At 38.7% G+C, this 22,580-nt stretch overlaps 1 protein-coding gene across 10 annotated transcripts in view; it reads right to left on the minus strand.

The window, feature by feature from the left end:
• LOC127428760 (CUGBP Elav-like family member 4) overlaps nucleotides 1–19,517 on the minus strand; it is a 139,939-nt gene extending 120,422 nt beyond the window's left edge. For 8 of the 10 annotated variants that reach the window (XM_051677353.1, XM_051677357.1, XM_051677358.1 and 5 more), the window contains exon 1: nucleotides 18,844–19,517. In XM_051677353.1, the coding sequence (XP_051533313.1) occupies nucleotides 18,844–19,111 (268 nt within the window). In that variant the 5' untranslated portion in view covers nucleotides 19,112–19,517. The remainder of the gene's footprint in view (nucleotides 1–18,843) is intronic. The other 2 variants (XM_051677361.1, XM_051677360.1) reach the window with 1 other exon arrangement.
• Nucleotides 19,518–22,580: the final 3,063 nt, after the last annotated feature.

Raw genomic sequence — 22,580 nt, forward strand, 5'->3', positions numbered from 1 at the left:
GTGATCAGATCACCCGAGACGCATATAATACCAGGTTTAAACAGGGTCTACATGTCATTACATTAACATTTATTCTTTAAGCAATCTTATTCTTATTATTCTTATAATGCTTTTATACAAAGTGATGTACAAATGAAAATAATGTAAGAAAGACATGGCAAAATATTTTTCTTACTGAGTATTTCTGTCTAAGTTTCCCATAAAAATATCTAAACATACTTAAAACAAGAAAAAATTACTTGAGAAACAGGATGGCATAAGATAATACAGCTTGTTTTTAAAGAAATCTAAAAAAATGTTGTTGGGTTTTATGCTTAAAACAAGAAAAAAAAAAAACAATTTGCCAATGGGGTAAGATTGGGGTTTTCCCTTTTAATCAAGTTTTTTCTTACCCTATTGTTGTGAGCATAAACTTACTACATAGTGCTAGATTTCTCTGAAAACAAAAAAAGAATATTTGATGTCATGCTGCTTCTCAAGTACATTAAGCTTGTTTTAAGAATGTTTAGATATTTTTACTGAGAAACGAGGCAAAAATACTCGGTAAGAAAATGATTTTTTGCAGTGAAGCAATTTATCCAAGGGAGAACACATAACAAGTAGTACCATTTGCTCAATTTCCATAATTACGATAGTAGGGATGTCCCAATGAGCATTACGTGCCTTGTTTGTAGCAGATGACAGTGATCAGAGCGCTAATTCACTTTTTAGCGCGAGGCACATACAGACTACAGAAATCGCAAGAATGTTTTTTTATTTAATAGAGGTATCGGTTATGGTATTGATATTGGTGATATTGGCCTTGAGAGTACTTAGTATCAGATCAAATATAAAATACAGCCCATCCCTAATGTTTGTGTGAAGGAGCTTAGTATTAGCTTTGTATTAACTTGTAACAGCCAAATATATTTGTAATTATGCAAAAATGAAAATAAAAAGGACCCAAAGCGAGTTGCATTCACAAAACATGTTGTGAGTGAACCACACTGCTTTTGATGATGGCCAACATGCTGCCAAACATCTACAGTGGAAAAAAGTAATACTAGTTTGGAATAATATGAGAGTGAGTACATGATGACAGAATTTTCATTTCTGGGTGAACTGTCCCTTTAAGGTAAACACTGACCTGCCGATTAGTAAAAAGGAGTAGTTGTGCAAACCCTAGTGCAAACATGAGTGTCTGAGGCAGGAGAGATGAGCACAGCCCAGACAGGAAGTCAGCCTGCCTTCTCTGTTGGAAACATTGAGCATTATGGCTGCTCTCCTAAAATCCTGCACGCGCACACACAGACACACAGACACACACACACACACACACACACAGACACACACACACACACACACACACACACACAAAGCAAAGGCCCTTGCGGCTGCTACATGCTGATACCCATGTTCCTCTCTCTTTTAAAAAGAGGACAGCTAAGCTGCTGAGTGTGAGAAGGCCCATGGTAGAAAGCATTTCCACAATCCTCATTACTCGTAATATTTATCAGTTTGGCAGAGCAACTCCGAGAACCTTCTACGTTATCTCTCTCTCTCCATGAAAAAGTAGGGCTGCAAAGCTTAAATTTCAAACAGGAAGGAATGTTTTTGTAAATTCAATGCCCTTGGGCAGGGCGTCCAAGGTAGTATAAGGATTGAGCATTAGCTTTAAATCAGAGAGCCGTTTGCATAGACAGGGCTGCCTTCTAATTTGCCTCCTAAAAGCAGCATGTTTTTTTGCCAGCCGAAGTTATCAACGTTATCAAAGCCCGGGACATCATTACAAAGCCATAAAGCTCTGTGAAGAACAATGATGTAGTCTGCTATCGGCAGACAGGCCAAAATAAGACTGACTCGACTATGATCTCCAGGGAAAACAGAACCTGAAGAAAACAAAACCTGAAAACACAATCTACATTGGAAGTAGCTTTCTTAGAAAATCAACCAAGTAAAAGTGCATTGTCTCTATAACAATTTCTTAAAGGTAAAGATTGTAATTTCTGCACCAAATGAAATTGCTAAAATATTGCAAATAATTTTCAAACTGATTTCACAAACACTCCTACTGTACTCTCCTTTCCCCATCTTCCATTGTTCAAGCAAACAGGTAGTCCTGCCCCAAACTCACATCATTGGTTTAGCCAGAAGTTGACATGTTGGATAGCGCAAAATAAAAGAGCAATATTTTTACTGTGTTAAAGACCCACAGTGTTTACACTTTTTGGTAAGTCAACCTATGAAAAGTATACATTAAACTGGGATCTTAAATTATGAATGAATTTGCATGAGACAAACCATAAATAAAGAGTTATTAGCTTTAAATTATTTGACTACATCTGTCATATATAGAAAATTTATATTATTGAAATAAAGCACTGAAATTGAAACAATTTTACAAAATCATTGCTTCCAACGTCACAACTCGGCATCTTGGGTATCATCTAAATTTCAGAGTTTCCTACTGGTAAATACAACTTTGCTTGGTCATTAGTATGCTCAGAACTCGTAATTATGATATTTCCTACTCCACTTGGTTCCACTTGTCCTGAAAGAACAAAGATTGTTTGAGAGCCGCAGCTCAAAAGAAATCTCAAACCCTCTAGCGCTGCACTGGTGGACGCCACGGACAAAGCATCTTGAATAGGGTAAAGATAGGGCGGTGTTTGTGGTGGATTCATCTGAGATTTTATACTGTGATTTAAAACCTTTGCTAATAAGCTTTTCCATGCTGGGAATGGGCTGGTGGGGTGAAGAAGGGTGATCTCTGGGGCCATTAAATTGCAAATGAGTGATGATGTGCTAGAGAGACTCCCCCCAGATGACGACCCAGTGCTGCAGACATGAGGGCCTCTCTTATGCCTCAGCCAACACCAGACCCAGGTGGGCCTGATGGATGCACTGCCAGAAGCTGTGCAGGGTGTCTAGTTTCCCCGCACTTCCTCTCTCCAGTCCTGACCATTTCCCAGTTTAAAGGGATAGTTCACCCAAAAATCCTCTCATCATTTACTCACCCTCATGCCATCCCAGATGTATATGACTTTCTTCCTTCTGCAGAACAAAAATTAAGATTTTTATACAAATGTCTCAGCTCTGTAGGTCCTTACAATGCAAGTGAATGGTGCCAACATTTTGAAACTCCAAAAATCACATAAAGGCAGCATAAAAGTAATCCATATCTTTAGAAGTGATATGGAAGGTGTGGGTGAGAAACAGATCAAGTCCATTTTTGTTAGAAATTCTTCTCCCTTCTAAAAATTTTAATTTGTGTTCTGCTGCAGAAAGAAAGTCATACATATCCGGGATGGTATAAGGGTGAGTAAATGATGAGAGAATTTACATTTTTGGGTGAACTATTACTTTAAGGTTTTGATTCTGTTGCATAGCTCAAACTGTATGTTTAAACTAGGGATGTGTGCTACGACTAATTTGACTGTCGTTTAAATGGAAGTTTTGTAACCGACTAGTCGACTAGTCTAAAGAGAAACCAACCTTCAGAAAACAGTAAAAAAAATGTGTGTTTATGCGACCCATTTAAAATACTTAATCTATTCCAAATCCGATGCTAAATTCCACTGAAAAGGGGCATTTATCTGCGAAAATCCTTTTTTTTATAATCAAGGAACAAGTTGAAATTTCTGGCTACAAATGCTGTTCATTGAACTTAACTTGCACCGAAAGCAGTACGTAGAACACTCAATGTATGAAAAATGCCATGTGGGAACTTCTGTGATTAAATTAAATAAAAACTGACAATTTACAATGATTTACGGAAAAGAATCTTATAGAAACTGAGAAACGATACTGAGAAACGAAATAAAACTTACCAACTCTACTGAAGTTTAAAGAGACACTATTACATCTTCATCTCAAGGCTCCAACTAACAAGTTGTGTGACAAGGAAGGATTGTGAAACCTGTCTAATGATACACTCTTTAGAAAACTTGATGGCTAAATAAATAGCGCATTAAAAACATTGCAATATTCACAATGCTACTTAATTGTATATCGCCCCCAAAATCATCACAAATATACCATGAAAATGCCATTGTTCATTGAACATGCAGTATCTACATATGTGCGGGTGGGCTCATCTTAGCTCTGGACTGACTGCGAACCTGCATTAGAAGGTCATTCTACATTCGAAGCCATGATGGCCACAAAATAGTGCTTAAATCTTTAAAAATGTCACCTATAAATTACTGCAAAGGACAGAGGGGTCAAAGCCCAGCGTGGAAACCAGCCAAGAGCCATCTATCTGCAGTGAGGGTGACATCTGTCTCAGGGAGTCCCCTGCTCTCTCTGTCTCACCCCTCCCTTTCTCTATTTTATTCACCCCCCCACCTCCTCGTCCATCTTTATCGTGCTCTCTTGAAATTAAGGTCCCCCCACTAAACCCAAACATATTAAAATTCAAGAGCGAATGATATGTTGCACATATTTTGATGCTGGGGCTTCTAAAGCATCCAGGCTTTTCATGGCATCATTTTCAGCGCAGGTTTAATGCCCAATTTTGGGCATGAAATACCGATTTTCTGTCCTCCCACACTTTAAACCAACACGAAGCCTTTCACAGTATGGTTTAAATCTATCCTGCAACTTTCAGAATTACGTCCTTGAGTTTAGTCTCAGCAGCTTTGCTCTGACCTCAACGCTCCTCAGAAAAGACAAGAAATATATAACTTATTCATATATTGCTCAAATTCCCAAAACAAACCTTAAAGGGATTGTTCCTTTTTACTTCTCTCATAATTTACTCACAAATGGAAATGTTAGGCAGAATGTTGGCCTTGGTTACCATTCACTTCCATTGCATTTTTTTCCATATAATGAGAGTGAATGGTGACTGAGGCTGTCATTGTGCTTAACATATCCTTTTTTTCATTAAATCGAAGAAAGTACTGTATGTCATACAGGTTTGGAACCATATTACACTAAGTAAATGACAAAGTGTTCGGTTTTGGGTGAACTATCTCTTTAAAAGGTGCCTGCAATAGCTCGGTGACTCTCACCTTGATTTTACAAGCTCCATGTACTTTTAATTCAGGGAATGAAATGAAAAGTGAGAGCACCTGACAAAATGAGTCTTAGTGATTCTGAGTAACATCATTTTTTATACAGCCACGATGATGGAAATCTGTCAGAGGATTAGTGAAGGTTTGACTTGACCCTGAACCTCATAACATTGCATTTTTTGTTCCTGACAAGACAAGACTGAAAGACAAACAACTTTAATTTCTAAACAGTCTGCATGCTTTCCATTGGTTTGTTTTTGTCATTTTAACCCAGTCTGGCCTTAAAGGGATATTTCACCCACAAATGAAAATACTGTCATCATGTTTGTCCTAGTCCATAATTTTTTTTCAAAAGGAACACAAAAGGAAACATTCTGACGAATGTTCATGCTGCCCTTGTTCATACAACTTGTATGATCTTGAATGGTAACCAAAAACCGTCAAGCTCCAAACAGGACAAAAAAAACATAAAAGTAGTCCATATGACTCATGCACTATATTTCAAGTTTTCTGAAGCCATATGATAGCTTTGCTTGAAGAACAGACTGAAATGTATTATCCACTTAAAATCTTGATTGAAAGCCATGTTAACTCATGGTGAATGGAAAAGAGCAGCTAGGACATTCTGCTATAAATATACCTCTTTTTCTTTTCCAAGGAAGAAAGTATGTCATACATGTTTTGAAAGACATGAGGGAGATTAAATGGTAGCAATTTAACATTTTTAGGGTGAACTATTCTTTTAAGATTGCTGCTGGTTAACCATAATAAGCCTTTAAGGTACAAAGAATCTAAGCCATAAAATTACATCGCTAGTAGTTCAGTTGATCTTTAACAAATTTGAACCCAAACGCGTTTTAGTCCAATAAATATCATGACATTAAAATCCTATTTACGTGCAAAACACTGAGTGGGAAAAAATACTAATGAGGATTTATTTGTTAACAATGCCTCAATAAAAATCTTGAATAACCCATGAATAACAAATAGGCTGTTTCAGTAGACGTCAAGCTAATTATAATCTCATAATGGTTTAATGGGGGGTTGTTACAGATTCATTACATGTTTTTCTTGGGGTACTTGAGCATCGTCAAATCGTCAAAAAGATGTGTGATCTTCACTGACAGGAACAGGAACAACATTCTTACATCAAAGAACACCGAGAATCTGTGAAAACTAGATATGCACTCATATACAATCTTATTTGCATTATCAGCTAACATTAAAATGTATACGTATACACTTATATATGTACAGCATATACAGTTGTGCTCAAAAGTTTGCATACCCTGGCAGAAATTGTGAAATTTTGCCATTGATTTTGAAAATATGACTGATCATGCAAAAAAAACTGTCTTTTATTTAAGGATAGTGATCATATGAAGCCATTTATTATCACATAGTTGTTTGGCTCCTTTTTAAATCATAATGATAACAGAAATCACCCAAATGGCCCTGATCAAAAATAAAAATATATCCAAAGCCTTGAAAATGCAAGTTAGTACTGTTCAATCACTTATTAAGAAGTGGAAAATTCAGGGATCTCTTGATACCAAGCCAAGGTCAGGTAGACCAAGAAAGATTTCAGCCACAACTGCCAGAAGAATTGTTTGGGAGACAAAGCAAAACCTACAGGTAACCTCAGGAGAAATACAGGCTGCTCTGGAAAAAGACAGTGTGGTTGTTTCAAGGAGCACAATACTTGTTGACCCCTCTCCAAACATAGCGCTTATGATTGTGACCATAAAGCTCAATTTTGGTCTCGTCACTCCAAATTTCAGTGTGCCAGAAGCTGTGAGGCGTGTCAAGGTGTTGTCGGGCATATTGTAATCAGGCTTTTTTGTGGCATTGGCTTCTTTCTTGCAACTCGACCATGCAGCTCATTTTTGTTCAAGTATCGTCGTATTGTGCTCCTTGAAACAACCACACCGTCTTTTTCCAGAGCAGCCTGTATTTCTCCTGAGGTTACCTGTGGGTTTTTCTTTGTATCCCAAACAATTCTTCTGGTAGTTGTGGCTGAAATCTTTCTTGGTCTACCTGACCTTGGCTTGGTATCAAGAGATCCCTGAATTTTCCACTTCTTAATAAGTGATTGAACAGTACTGACTGGCATTTTCAAGGCTTTGGATATATTTTTATATCCTTTTCCATCTTTATAAAGTTCCATTACCTTGTTACACAGGTCTTTTGACAGTTCTTTTCTGCTCCCCATGGCTCAGTATCTAGCCTGCTCAGTGCATCCACGTGAGAGCTAACAAACTCATTGACTCTTTATACACAGACACTAATTGCAATTTAAAATGGCACAGGTGTGGGAAATTAACCTTTAATTGCCATTTAAACTTGTGTGTGTCACCTTGTGTGTCTGTAACAAGGCCAAACATTCAAGGGTATGTAAACTTTTGATCAGGGGCATTTGGGTGATTTCTGTTACCATTATGATTTAAAAAGGAGCCAAACAACTATGTGATAATAAATGGCTTCATATGATCACTATCCTTAAATAAAAGACAGTTTTTTTGCATGATCAGTCATATTTTCAAAATCAATGCCAAAATTTCACAATTTCTGCCGGGGTATGCAAACTTTTGAGCACAACTGTATGTTTCTTGTATACACTAATACACTATCTTATCTGCACTCTCAGCTTACTTTAAACACTATACATGTATGTATTGTATGTATGCATGTTGGCCGATATCATATCTACATTCTGATCAGCTTTGACTGCTCTTCACAGTACAGATGAAGTGTATCCTCCCTGCTCCGACCTCACATATCCCACAATGCTCTCCTACATACCTGCTTCTCATATCCTCTATCCACATATCCTGTATGTTACAACAAACCCTGCATGATAAAACTCCATATACCTCAGCACAATATGGTACATTAGCATAGGTATGGGAAATCCTTGTACTGAAGCTGTGCCTGTACAGCATTCCCCAGTGGTAAGTCTTCTCAATAATAAAAAAATACAAATGGATTGCTGTTCTGACATCTAGAACACAAAACAGTAGCTTTTAATGCAATATTGCTCTCGTCGAAAAAGACAATTTATGCTTAATATAGTTATTTTATTCAACTATGCAGTATAGTGATGGAACAAAATGTAAATATAAAACATAAAATGTTCCTGGATACCACACACGCTTAAATAACACACACAGGCTATTTTTTCACACAACGGTGGGTGTGTTGTGTAAAGTGAAGACCCAATACTGTGCATTCTGCAATGCATAAATGGAAACTCAAATAATATTATACTTCTGGTGAATCCAAAACAAGTGTAAGAGTGTGTAAGCTATACCTAGGAACAAATTTGCGGACAAAAATACAGAATGGTTAGACTGATTCGAGCTGACAGAAAGGCTATGGTAACTCAGGTAAACACTCTGTAAAATTGTAGTGAGCAGAATAGCATCTCAGAATGCACAACATGTCGAACTTTGAGGTGGGTGGGCTACAACAGCAGAAGACCATGTCAGGCACTTTATTAGGACCATAGTGTTCCTAATAAAGTGCTCAGTGAGTGTATATATATATATATATATATATATATATATATATATATATATATATATATATATATATATATATAATCTTTTTATTTTAAAAATTCTTTAGTAATTACTTAGCTTTATATAAAATAATATAATAAATAATGTCCCCATTTAGACTGATAAACGTGTGTGGTTATTGCCTACCTTGTGGGGACCAATGGTAAACAGTACAGATATGCCCAAAACCAAATACCTTGTTACGAGGCATAGAAATTATAAATGTAAGAGAGTTACATAATAAAATTAGTTTGAGACACTTCCGGTTTAAGCCACGCCTACATCCGGTTCTATCCGAATACAGAAACAGATACAAATAATTTTGGCATAGTAACAAATACAAATACAGATACAGATAATGATTTTGCTGCACACCCCTAGTAAAAAGCTTAATAAACAAACTAAATAATGTTTGAATTAAAATCTAAAAATGCAGGAAAGTTTGCGTGAGGGTTAGGAGATAGAAAAAAATAAAATAATAATTAGCTCAGTATAAAAACAATAGAAAGTCCCCACCATGATAGAAAAACAAGAATGTACGTGCATAAGAGAAAATTTGCACAGGAGTTGGTCTCATTGCTGAAAAAACAACAGCTACTTTAACAACCAGGTTTCACAGACGTTTTGCAGCTTTTATGTAGCCCAATTTACAGACCACAACCAGATAAAAAAGGCACATGGATGGTTAACAAAACACGGTCCCCTCTGTTCCTTTCTTAATGACTTGCTCTCTTTTTCTCTTTCTTTGTGCTTGTCTACACCAAAAAGTGATTAAAATGTTGCTGGAAATCAGTCCATACAATGAAAATGATCTAAGCTATTACCTAGGCTTTTGTCTCCTTTTAACGCTCTACCTCTCCATTCTCTCCGCACTCTGCTAATTAACGGAGTTTGAATACAGCATCATTAGACTAACAAACAGGTAACGAACTGAACACTTCACATAAAGCAAAAAAGAATTTAAAATGATGTGAAGGGCTCACAAAAGAGCACTGGTGCATTTTTAACTAGATGGATGCTGTGTAGAATCAGTGATCATTAGAAGTTAAATGACAATTATAATGCAGTTTATTGGTGGTTTATTTGAAAAAATCTACAGGAAAATAGGCTTATATTTTGTATTAAAGAAGCTTATTGTTTTAGTTAAACTGGTAGAGCATGGCACTAGCTGTTGATGCTGAATGCACTGTATGTCTGTTAAATGCATACATGTAAAGAGAATAAAACTATAGTATAAATGTAGTTTATATATTTATATTGAATAAATGGATTGGACAAGGATCCATGTTTTCTTTCACAAGTAAACATATGGTTGGCATAAATTTTTTTCAGTAGTGATAAAATACAGGTAGAAAACTTTTCACAATAGAAATATACAGGAAATCCTGCAGAGAAGCTGTTTATGGAGAAAAGTTTTTCAGGATAAAACCAAAGCATTCAAATTGACAGCTCTGTTTTCTCGCTGAATTATGGGCACTATGACACCTATTCCTGCACTTGCCTAGACAGCAGTGCACACACCGCTCCTAAACTCATTAAATATTTAACACACCACACACCCCAACAACGCTTAGATGATGCAACTAGTTTGAAAACAGAAACTATTAATTTAGCTAGTGTTGTTGTCACAATGCTGCAAGGTTTCTGAGGTTCTTAAATCAAAATGGTAATTCAAAGTCCTGGCGAGATAAAAACCGCTGTGCTGTGGGGGGTGGGGGGTCATCAGAAGCGTTTATATGAAATTACAGCTAAACCTTATAAAATTTTTAAGGCTGAACCCAGTTGCCCTGCCCTGCTCTTCGAATCATGCTATTTAAATATATGAAAACACAACAAGGCCATTAACTCGCACATAAATCTTGCAGGATGGAATTTTAGGAAGCTGTGCAGCGTAGCATATTTGCATACTTTTCAATTTAGAGAGTAAATCGCCTCCGCCAAACATTATTACTTCCAATTTTAAAGTTCACATGCCCTAACACAACACAGTTATCTGACAGAGAGTGATGGTAGATAGTGGAGGAATTCATGAGATGAGTGTTTTGGGATTAGGTGTTCACATAAACACGTCTGCATGCGGTCTGAGAAACTGAGATGAGTTTTTAAGTGCCTCGAGGTACGAGAGAATAGTTAAGTTCTGGCCCAGTTCACACAGCACAACAGGGTCACAGTAGTTAATAAGGGCCACGGGAAGGTCAGGCCTGCCAGACAGGTCTTCTATCCTCTACAATTCCGAACCTGCAGCCAGCACACACTTCTTCTCCTCTGGTCTCTTTCATGGGCAAGTCATTGCTCACCTTGAGTAACTATCTCTCCTCTTGACGGCTGACCTCTGTGACAATTCCCTAAAAAAATAACACTGACGAAAAATTACACAGTGCTGCCACCCTCTCGACTGTCTGACTGAAAAATGGGCCTGCATATTTACATGCATGTTAGTGCCACCATAGCTACTTACATTCCAATGCAGGCATGCTGCATATTGAGAGGCGAGAGAGAGGGCAACCTCTGGCCAGCTGCGACGTCCAAGGTGACACGTCGACTAACTTATATACAAAACGCATTGATCATGTAGCACTGTGGTAGAAACTGCATTCGAAGTGGGAGCTTGCTGGCAGGGATGAGCGATCAGAGACTAGAGGCTTGAGAGGATTTGGGATGGGCCGAGGCTCAGAACATCTGCTGATCCAAACGAGGTGGGGATGGGGGAAAAAAAAGAGAAACGCTGTGTGTGCAGATGATGCAACAGCAATGCAATGGTGAGTCCACGACGCGAGCTGAATTAACACCAAGCCGCAGGAGAAAAAACCCCAGCTTTTCTCTTTCTCCGGCAAGGACATCCAATTGTCTTTCAGAAAAATCCTGCCCAGAAACTCAGTTTTATCCAACCGAATTTTGCCCCCTTAATGCGGTCTCTCGACATGAAAACATTCGCACTGTTAAATTTTTTAACGAGGGCTTGTTTGGACCATCAAAACCCATCTAGCAAATATAGAACACCCAAGACATGGATATTTTGAAGCTACGAACACTATCATAATAACAGCCTGATCTCATGAAAATTACATGACTGTGGTGGCATTTTTGCAAAATGATATTATGTGGTTCATCATGGACACCTGCAGGATTTCATCTGAGGGGTACGCACAGAAATCTGACTAAAGGATAGCTACCCTTATTTGTAGGGGGGTCTGTGGGCATGCTCCCCCAGGAGGATTTTTTTGTTTTTGTTTTTTTTGCAAAAACAACAATAAGCGTTCAATTCTGGAGACTTTGAGAGAAGCATTTATTAATTTTCTCGAGTATGTGTAGCACTGGCTAAAGCTTAAAAGACAGCAGCTGTGGCTCGTGCATTTTAAGTCTAGGCCTTCAGTGAGATTCATGCCATTAAGAAAATAGTTTCACAATGAATAAGATGCTGTATGCCCATCATACATTACGTGGCAGTCAACTAATAATACCAATTGACATTTTAAAAACACGTCTATGCACGAAAGCCAGAGCCAAGGAGGTCTAATACCAAGAAAAAGCTTTCTAACAATATTTGTGATTTAAACTTTGCTTGCAATAAATTTTGTTTCGTCAGGGTACACGGTTACTTTTCAAAACTTGATCCAACACTGAATGCTCAAGCAGCCTAATTTACACTTAGGAAACTCCTGATGTTGCTATAACAATGCAAAAAGCACTTACCAATTTGTTTGATGTGAAAATCAGTCCTTTCCTATTTAATTAATCAATCGCACGATAAGGCAGAACATCTTAGGTTTGTAAATCCATAAAGATCTCTTTCTCAACGGCAACAACAGCAATGACAGCCGACTCATCAGCAAGATCTCACGCTCTTCGCTTTCAAATTACGTCTATCACTTAAAGTGTGATTGCATCACTCAAGGCCAGCTAGAAGGCCTGGACTGGTCCTAAAGACCACACCCACAAGAACAAATAAATCAATCTGATTGGCTGATGAATCTGACAATCTGACTTTGGATGCCTATTCACTGCAGTGTTGAGGGATTCTGTGGAAATTCTGAAGGCCTGACGGGGTGGAGCTCAGACTCACGCGCTGCTTCGGCTAAGGAGGCTTTGGGCATGCGATATGTGAAACAGTTGTCACAATTTGCTTGTAAGCATCGAGGAATAAATTCTGATTGGATAATTTTTTTTTGTTTTTTGCTATTCGTTTGTAGATTAATTAGGAGTTGAAAGCGATTGAAAATACATAGCCAAAAAGGTCAATGAGAATGAAAAGATGAAAAAATATTTATTTATTAGGCATGTTACGCCAGCAGAGAAGGCTTTGCTGGCCCTGAGAAATCGGCACTGAAAGACAGTAACCATTCAGAGCAAACACTAAATGCTAAAAACATAGTAAAAGTGACCTAGTGTTCAAAAACATCAATTTAGCAAATATTTATGGAAAACCGCAAAAACACATTCGGTGTGAACAGCCCCTTATTCTCATGAAACAACAATTTTACATCTCAAAAAGGCAGCATTTTGTTTCAGTTGATTGTAGGTAAATATCTACTTTATCCAGCTCTGTTTGTTCAGTGTTCGTAAATATGCCTATACTGTTTTACTGTGTGAGAAACAAACGGTCTGAACGAATTGTACTGAATCACAAATCGATTCAGACTGTAATGCAAGCCCATTTGGCCAATTCAATGAAAAGAACCAACTCAAAAGAATGGATTATTCACAAATCGTGCATTGCTAGTTCTTTTAAACAGTCAAACAAATATAGGACACACTTCATGAGTGCTGAAATATTCTCAGAGAAAATGTTTCTCAGGTCAGTTGGAGCACTCATTGTATGCACAGTGCGTAAACCTGTACAGCTGCAGGCGTATCGCGGTTCATTGCACATATAACGGCAGTTCAGAGTTGAAATGTCCACTGTGTGACGCTAAAAGCAAGTTAGATTGTCTCCCAAACTTATAAGGCTTTTTAATTAAATGCCCTACCCAAAACCTTAAACCTAAACCTAACCGATAGTGTCAGAAAAAGCAAACGTGAGATGAAAAACGCAATTACATCATTTTGTGGTGCTTCAATGAAATGTGTCGACTTGTGTGCTATTTAGGACTCGTATCCCAGTCCTTCGTGTCGCAGGTGCAAAGCTCTATCAGTTAAGCTACCTTGCAATTTCAATGCACAGGAACAAGCTTATAAATGTAATTGGTTATGTAATGCAAATGTTATAATATACCGCCTTACAAGTTATGCACTGTAGTAAAAGTGTATGGATGTTATAAGATAGCATTGTGGGCAAAAAGTAAGCATTTATAAACTGATAACCTGCCGTTTTACTCATGATCTGTGTAAAAGTGAATAAAAGTCGTTGTTGTGGCCCCTCTAGTGTTCATTTCACCAGGAAACTGTTGCGATACGTACAACGAGCTGCGTAAAAATAATTTAGAAACATTTTTGGTATAGTAACGTCATTCTATGAGGCCAGATTGCATAATAAACAGACTGTTTGTTAACCCTCAAATGCTAGGAGGAAAGAACAAGCAAGATTAGAATCCTAACTGTCTCCACTTCCTGCATTTGGGGGAGATAGATGTTTAGTGTATGGCTGAAATCTCCCCCACGCTAAAAGGCGTGCGAGTAGAAGGCGCTACGGTTCTCGGTGTGATTCCTGCAGCTGCTTGAGACCGATACAAATGGCCTCTATTAGCTGTGCTGAGTCATGCAGAGAAGCCAAATGAAAGTACCGGAGAACGGAGGACTCTGAAACCCCCCCCAGCTCAGGCCTGCCCCCATACCCAGTCCAACTCTACCTTTTTGTCTCTTTTGATTAGTCTGCTTAAAACAGAGGCCTTTTTGTGTGCTAAACTCTCTTTCTGTTTGTTTTCATCCATCTTTCTCTTCCTAACATTCTCTTTCTCAAGCTTTCCCAATCTCAATCATTCAGCCAGGCTTACACCAGTCTCGTCTTTCTCACTTTCTCACCCTTCTCCAAAGACACGGGAGTCTAAAGACTAGATAACTGATGTACAGAATCATTACTCTGGCTGTTTAGACATGAGGATAAATGGAGCTCCCCCTGCTCAATGTCTCATTAGAGTCCAAACGTAAAACGCACTGTGCCTTACTCAGACATTGTCTGTGTTCAAGATACATACTCAAAATCAAGTGTATGCCGGCACACCACGTCTGCATATCAAAAAGCGAGCAGAAAAGTAGACCATATGAGAATAATGACTATCAAAAACAGACGATGTGAACTCGGCAGCACAGTGCGAAAAATATAGAGCATCTCCTCCTACGTGCTTCTTTATAGCATCAAACACGTTCCCTCTCCACCTACACTCATCACAGCTTCAAACGCTCACGCTTCCCAACGATGGTCGCTTCTGGTGTTTACCTGCTCAGCGCAAAATCATTTTCTTGACAATTTTAGAAACTGCTTAAAAAATGAGCAAGCAATTAAAGGGAAAGTTCACCCCAAAAATGAAAATTCTGTTATTCCAAACCCATTTGGCAATGTCAGGGGGAATGTTAGCCTCAGTCACCATTTGCTTTCAATGCATCTTTTTTTCCATACAATGAAAGTGAACATCTCCTTTTGCGTTCCACCAAAGTAAATAAGTCATATGAGTTTGGAACAACATGAGAGTAAGATAGTTGTGTGAACTATCCCTTTAGTGCTTGTATAATTCCAAGATTTGTATTTTGGATGCGATCTTGAAATCCTACACCAGGGCTGTAACCACAATATATATTGATGGGGACAAGTCCTCTCCAATAATCAGATATGGCCAGATTGAGACAGCATAAAAAGAAAAAAAGATGACTGAAACAGGTGAATTGCTAGCAATGCAGACACAGTGTTTGTCTTGTACTGTGTGAACTTAAAATAAAAACATATCTTTTAAAACCAAAAATGATCAAATTTTGGGCCTTTATTGCATTTAATGTTTTTAGTCAGGACCAAAGAGTATCACTGTTTTTATTACTTCAACTGTGACCCCCCACCCTTCAAAATGTCTTGGTCTCTCCCAACGTTCAAGACATGGTTACGGCCTTGTCCTACACTAGCTTGCCAAACTGCTGTCTTACATGGCAACATTGCAATCCAAAAAATCATCCGCAAAGAAGGAGCAACCATTTTTTTAAAGGCACTAATATTTGCAGTTTAAGCTAGTGTTTGTCTTGAGATTTTGCCATTTCCATTATCCCAAGACATTTTACAGTACCAAGCAGCGAGCCAAAAGACCTGCTCTTAAGACCTCAACTCAGCACGAAGTGTAATGCTGAATCTCAAATGAAGTGTGTACGCATGTATACGTGTGTTTTGTGTGCTTGTGTGTGGGTGGGTAAGCGAGTGAATAAATGGATGACAAAACCGCTTCCAGCCTGTGAATGGAAAGAGAAATCTAGTAAGCGGGAGAGCAGAGACGTTGAAGAGATGCAGCAGGCTGGAGGAGGTGATAACGTGTGAAGAGAGGAAGTGGGAGTAGGTGGAGAAGGATAAAGAGCCAAGATGAAGAACTTTCCATAATGACATTGACAACAATGTTGATGATTGTTTTGAAAAGGAGGACAGAAGAACTGTTGGAATGGTACCAGTTCACCCCCAAATAAAAATTCTGTTTTCTTTTACTCTCCCTCATGTTGTTCCGAACCCCGCTTGACGACATTTTTGCAATATGACATTATGTGGTTCCTTACATATATCGCAGTAGTATATGCTCTATTGAGTTTAAACAGTAACCTAACAAAAAATGCAACTGCTGAAGCAACCACAACATTTTCTGGTGCTTTTAATTGTGCTCATGCTCTCTAGATACCGCGATCCTTTACATTGCAAGCGCAACGCTCTATCAGTTGAGCTGCTGTGCAAGCTTGAATAATAAGCTTGTAAATGTTGTTGGTTATGTAATGCAAACATTAAAATGTATCGCCTTACAAGTCATGCACTTTAGTAAAAGTGTTTTGATGTTATATTATAGCATTGTGTGAGGAATAGGGCGAAAATTATGTGCTTATGAACTGATAATCTGCCATTTTACTGATAATTTGTGTGCAAGCGAATAAAATCATTGCTGCTGTAGCGCCTCTAGTGTTTATTTCACCATGAAACTGCCGCTATTGGTACAACGAGCCACGTAGAAGTCATTTTGTAAAAATGTAGGCATAGTAACGTGATTCTATGAGACCAGGTTGTCAATATTCAATATACATTCTCATTGTACTGACAAACACATGCAATGAAAGTGAATGGCAACTGTGGCTACCATTCTGCCTAACACCTCCTTTTGTGTTTCATGGAAGCAAGAAAGTCATATAGGAAAGTCATCAGTGCAACCAATGAGAGCTCCATAGCAGGCAGGCCTCAGCTGACTGCAGGGCATGGAGAGGACAGCATTGCTGCCAAAGCTAAATGGATATTGAGAGACACTAATGCCAGTGCCTATGAATTGGGGGTTTTGGAGAGGGAGTGAACCAGTACCAGCTCAGTAGTAACACGGAGACGACCAGGCCTAATGGCCACGCCAATGAACATGAGCCCTGCTCCAGGCAGTGGGAGGATGGGTAAAAGGGCCCATATATTGCTGAAAGTAGACAGTTCCTAGAATCAGCCAGCACGGCTCCCCATAGTTCACGAGCAACATGATTAACCACCGGACGGGGAGTACTCCAGCGGTGCTATTAATAAAAGATAACCTACTACCCTCCCCAGACCCGCTCCTCAAAGCCACATTTTTGCTCAGCACATACGCTCTGCAGCTTTGTTTTCAACAACGGAGGGACCACATCCCTCAGGCTGAGGTAAGCAGCTCTTCCACTGACTCCTAGGAATAGATGGGGAAATTAGCCACTGATGTGACCCTAAAGCCAAACAACATCCTCAGGGTCTGGGATCAATTAGATAAGCCTGTGAAATAATGACACCCCTGGGAAGATCATCCTAGGGAGACCACCTTGGACTCCCAGTTGAGCGTTTCAGAAATTGATCCTTCCGAATACACCACAGGTAAACGGTTACAGCAGTAATTACCACACTGCAGGAGTGAGCAAGTGCATAAACAAGGCACAGTTGTGGTCGCACCTAACCGGAGACGTGAGCTGCTGCATATGACACCAACTGGCAAGGAGAAGATAAGCGGGAGGTAATTATAGTTCAGTTGCTGTTACTGCTGGAACATACCACACACCAGAATGCTATTGTGTGAAGTGTCATCATAAATGTATATTTTATCATGAGGCAATGGAATAGGAACAATTGCAGCTACACAACCCTAATTAAGAGGATACCTATAAGATGTCACACCCTTTCACTAGGGATTCTATCCATGCTCATTATTTTCTCCTTGTCATCTGTCATTGTCTTGAAGACATTTACCTTTGACTCTTTGAATGGATGTTGGTTAGACAAAGGCTTAAAATAAAGTAAGATTGAATAAACTTGTTACAGATACGCGATTATGTGTTTTTCGGTTTGAGAATTGCGATTACAGTACAAAGACAAACGTTAAAGAGAGTCTGATTTCGAGAGAAAACAAATTGGGGGAAAATGTTTACAGGAGCTCATACACCAGTGCACGCACACACACATAGTACTACCCTCGAACTAGACTCAATGGAAAATTTTGGATGTGATGTCTAACAAAGTAATGGAGCTAAATGGACCTCAAGCCCAGTAATCACAGAATGTTTTCTTAGTGTATGTTTCACATTTTGTTATTTATTTATTTATTTTTTGAGAACCAACTCCTAACACTCTATGAACGTTCTTTTTGGGGGTTATTTTTTATTACCATAACCTGAACATTGCTGGGAGGTTTTTGTGTGTCAACCTAATAAGAACTTAGATAGAACGTATGCTCATGTTGCAGTATTTAGAGGTTAAGGTAACGTTAGGGGAACCATTATACACAACCTTAAACGTCCTATTTCTGTAAAAAAAAAAAAAAAAAAAAACTTTCCTGGCTATCCACAAATAACCTTAAAGCTATGTTCTGGGAACGTTCAGGGAACCAAACATTGTTAGTTGGGTAGAAGAGCAATGACTGAGTGAATTATTCCGTAAAAAAATTACATTCCTTAAAAAATAAAAAAAATAAAAAATAAATAAAAATGCATATATATATATATATATATATATATATATATATATATATATATATATATATATATATATATATATTTAAACAGTGTTGAATCCAAGTCTATCGTTCGTATCCTCCGATGCTGTGACGGAAACGGCGAGCGTAACGAAATAGAGACATTATAGCGACAGCGTGACAGGAGACGAGCGGGAAAAGCAAACATACCTTTGTGCATGCCAGTGAAGCGGTCTTTCAGCACGGTGAGCTCATAGATCTTGCCAAATTCCTCAAAGAGCGGCCGGAGGTCCTTCTCGTCAAGGTTGCGCGGTATCTGTCCGATGAACAGTTTGATGGCATCGTGGTCCTTCATGGGAATGGTTGCGCAGCTCGCGGGACTGTGCGCGTGGCTTATTCCGTTCACGAGCCCGTTCGTACTGGCCGCTCCTCCGTGAACCGTGCTGCCGTCCACCTGTCCGTTTGTTAAAGTTGCCATCTTCTCTGAGAGGAGTTTCGTAGCAGCGGTCGATCGAGCAAAAACAATCTTCCGTAGTGTTTTACGATGACGTGCGCGAGACTTGACACGCGTCCTACTCTCGAGCCCAAAATGTACAGATAGAAACACGTAGTACCATTGAACACAAGTCAAATATAAAAAGCTTCGAGGTTCGTTAGTCCAGGCGGAGGCGTGTTTCCTTGTACGCGTGCCCTTCTACTCAATAATTCATTCATTCATTTATATATATATATAATAAAAGGAAGAGAGAGAGACCGAGAGCTCGCGCTTTCTACTCACACCTCCGTTCCCCTCGCCCCTAGCTGCTTCTAGCTACCCTTTTATTTTTTGCATTGAGAAGTCGGTATGGGTGTCCTCCCGGTTTAAACAGACAGGGCTAGCTCAAACGCGCTACGTGCAATGGGGAGGTTAGAGGAGGAGAAGCAGCTCCCTGGATCTCGCTGTTGGTGTCAGTCGACGCTCTCTCTCCCCCTCTCCCATAGTTATACAGTAACATGGTATGCTCCGCCGAAGCAGAGGAACTATAAATAAAGAAAATATCACAATTTGCACAGGTCTATGCACCCTGCCTTATGAATGACGCACCACGAGTTTAGACGTGTATATAGTGGCAATCAATGTTTTATTAAAAAAAGTGTAGTAATCACTGTTATGCATTGTCCTTTTAATGCAGTCGTTTGTGCATAACGATCACATATATGTCCTCATATGTCATTTCTCCCGAGAGCATCAAATGAGATTCGGTTTAAATGCACAGAGGAGGAACTAATGCGCGCGTGGACAGCACCAGTGCTGAAACCCACGAACAATGCACAGGCAAAAGCAGCCTTGTGCATGTAATCTCGCCGGAATAAATTATTTAAATCTTTAATTTAGATCATGCAAAACGACTAAATTCAAGCAACGGGGAATAGTGTATCTCCTGGAATGAGAAACGATGGCTCTCTTCAAACGCACGAGCCGTGTTGGAGAAAGAGGACTGTGAGCTCCTCCGCGCGGTGTGCACGAGCAGAGAGAATCTTTCAAATCCCTGCCCTGCAGCTCACGGACGACAAATGTTCGGATGTGTGTGTTCAGGAATGGGGTTTATACACATATAATCGAGTGTATGAAGAGCAGAAATGTGAAATAAATAAATAAATAAATAAATAAATGCCTCTGGTTGTTCTTAAGGAGGAACTTTTTAATAGCTGACATAAGATGTTTGAAGTAAAGGCAAATTTGAGAGAGATTATTTAATCAGATTTCTTCACTTAGGCCTTACAGTATGTAGACTTCCATCATGTCTTTTGATTTCAACTGATTAAAATGTTGTTGCAAATGATTATTACAGAAAATATCATAGCTTGCTCCTACAATACAAATAAACTCTCTTGCTTCACTAGAAAGTAAAAACTAAAACAAAGTGTCTCTTCAATTTAAAAACAAAAACTGATCAAGGTGTCTACACACCTTGTGTAAGTCTTCTGCTCTTTCTGATCAGGAACAACAACATTTTGGAGGTAATGGAGACTCCTTGGAGTTTTTGAGTGATGCCTTCAAACATCTAACGTGAGCCCAGAACGCCTCTAAAATCCCACACTTATCCACGATTTGAACCGCTGTTGACAGTCTAAATGCGTACGCACAAGTGCAGATGTTGCATGCAAGCCTTCAATTTCCACACCAGAGCACAAAACCACAGCGTTTTTCATGCTGACAATGGCACACCACTGTTGAGCCCAAAGCACCTGCTCATAATGATGGGAAATTGTAGGCTGCCACAGAGTTCCTGCTGAGAACGAGGCCCAAGGAGAACAACAGGCGTACATGTGTTCAGCAGGTATAGAGGTGCTCAGGCAAACTCAAAATGGAGAAAAATGTCAACAAGCCACTTTAGATGAGTTCTTCTCAAGGCTTTGCAATGCCCAGTTGTGTGACTGTTTAGAAGAATGATAAGAGCTACAATGAATTCAATTAACTGCATACTTGAGGCACCATTTGGGGTTTCTCAGCTGCCACACCGGCCAAACCCTATGGAGATCCTTCAGACATCCTTTCAGTACTCTAAGATATTTACTCTTGGTTCCTGTAAGAACTTTACAGACTGTCAGTGGTTCCTTCAGTAACCCCAACATAAGACAAAGGCTTTGAGGATCCTGAAATACTGTATAAAGGGTAGACTGTGGCTAATTGTTACACTTTTACTCCAGTGAATATTTTTCAGGGTAGGTTTATTTTTGAAAGTAAATTTTTGTATATATTCCTTAGCTACAAAAAAGCACCTGGACTATCTTGACCCAATAGTAGGGCACGTTGTCAATCTATGTGGGATAAATTGTCACAATGCAAACTGCAACCTTCACAACTTGAACTGCTACTAAACCAATGAATTTGGTTTCATGTGAACACAATTATGAGGCTCATTACGTTCATGAAACACCAAAAATGGAATAGGTAACATAAAATAATCAGCCAACACATACCGCAATTGATCAAATTGGATCAATTACAATACAAAACAAGCTACTGGACTATCTTGCTTCAGTAGTGGGGCATGTTGTCACACTATATGGGGTAAGTTGTTACAATTCAACCAGCCACTAAACCAATGGCTTTGGTTACATGTGAGCATTAATGAGGAACAAAACCCTCTTTTCAGCCGGTAAGGCGGATGAGGAACACAAAATGGTGCCTCGAGTATATTTACATTTTTACAGTAAGAAAGATAATTCAAAAAATGGCTAATACATCATGTGGCTTCACTTATAAATACTAAAGCATTTATAGAGCCTAGTAGCTTTGGTTTCTATATTGCATCTCTTAAAGGAATATTCCAGGTTTAATACATGTTATGCCTAATCAACAGCATTTGCGCATAATGATTATTACAGCATAAAATAATTGTTTATTTTATTTTAAAATAGCAAAAACTGAGGTTACAGTGAGGCACTTACAATAGAAGTGAATGGGGCCAAATTTTGGAGGGTTTAAAGGCAGAAATGTGAAGCTTTTAATTTGATAAAAAACCTTACATTAATTCTTCTGTTAATACATGTGTATTATTTGAGCTGTAAAGTTGTTTAAATCTTAATTTTTATGGTCATTTTAGAGTTGACAGCATTACGTAAAATTGGACATAACTTTACACAGAAAAGGTTTGTAAGCAATTTTATCACATTAAAATCATGTTAACACGCATGTTGTTTACATCCTGTGGCTTTTGTTTTGAAACAGTGAGTATTTTAACATTTACAGATTGGCCCCATTCACTTCCATTGTAAGTGCCTCACTGTAACCCAGATTTTTGCTTTTTTAAACAAAAGGTCAAAATTATTATTTTTTTGTTAATCAACATTATGCCACAAATGCTTTTATTTGAGCTTAACTTGTATTGAACCCTGAATATTCCTTGAACGTTTCATTTACTTTGACAAAAGGTAAAATAGATACAGTAAATATTACAACA

Source organism: Myxocyprinus asiaticus, chromosome 38, assembly GCF_019703515.2.
Source record: "Myxocyprinus asiaticus isolate MX2 ecotype Aquarium Trade chromosome 38, UBuf_Myxa_2, whole genome shotgun sequence".
Classification (NCBI taxonomy): Eukaryota; Metazoa; Chordata; class Actinopteri; order Cypriniformes; family Catostomidae; genus Myxocyprinus; species Myxocyprinus asiaticus.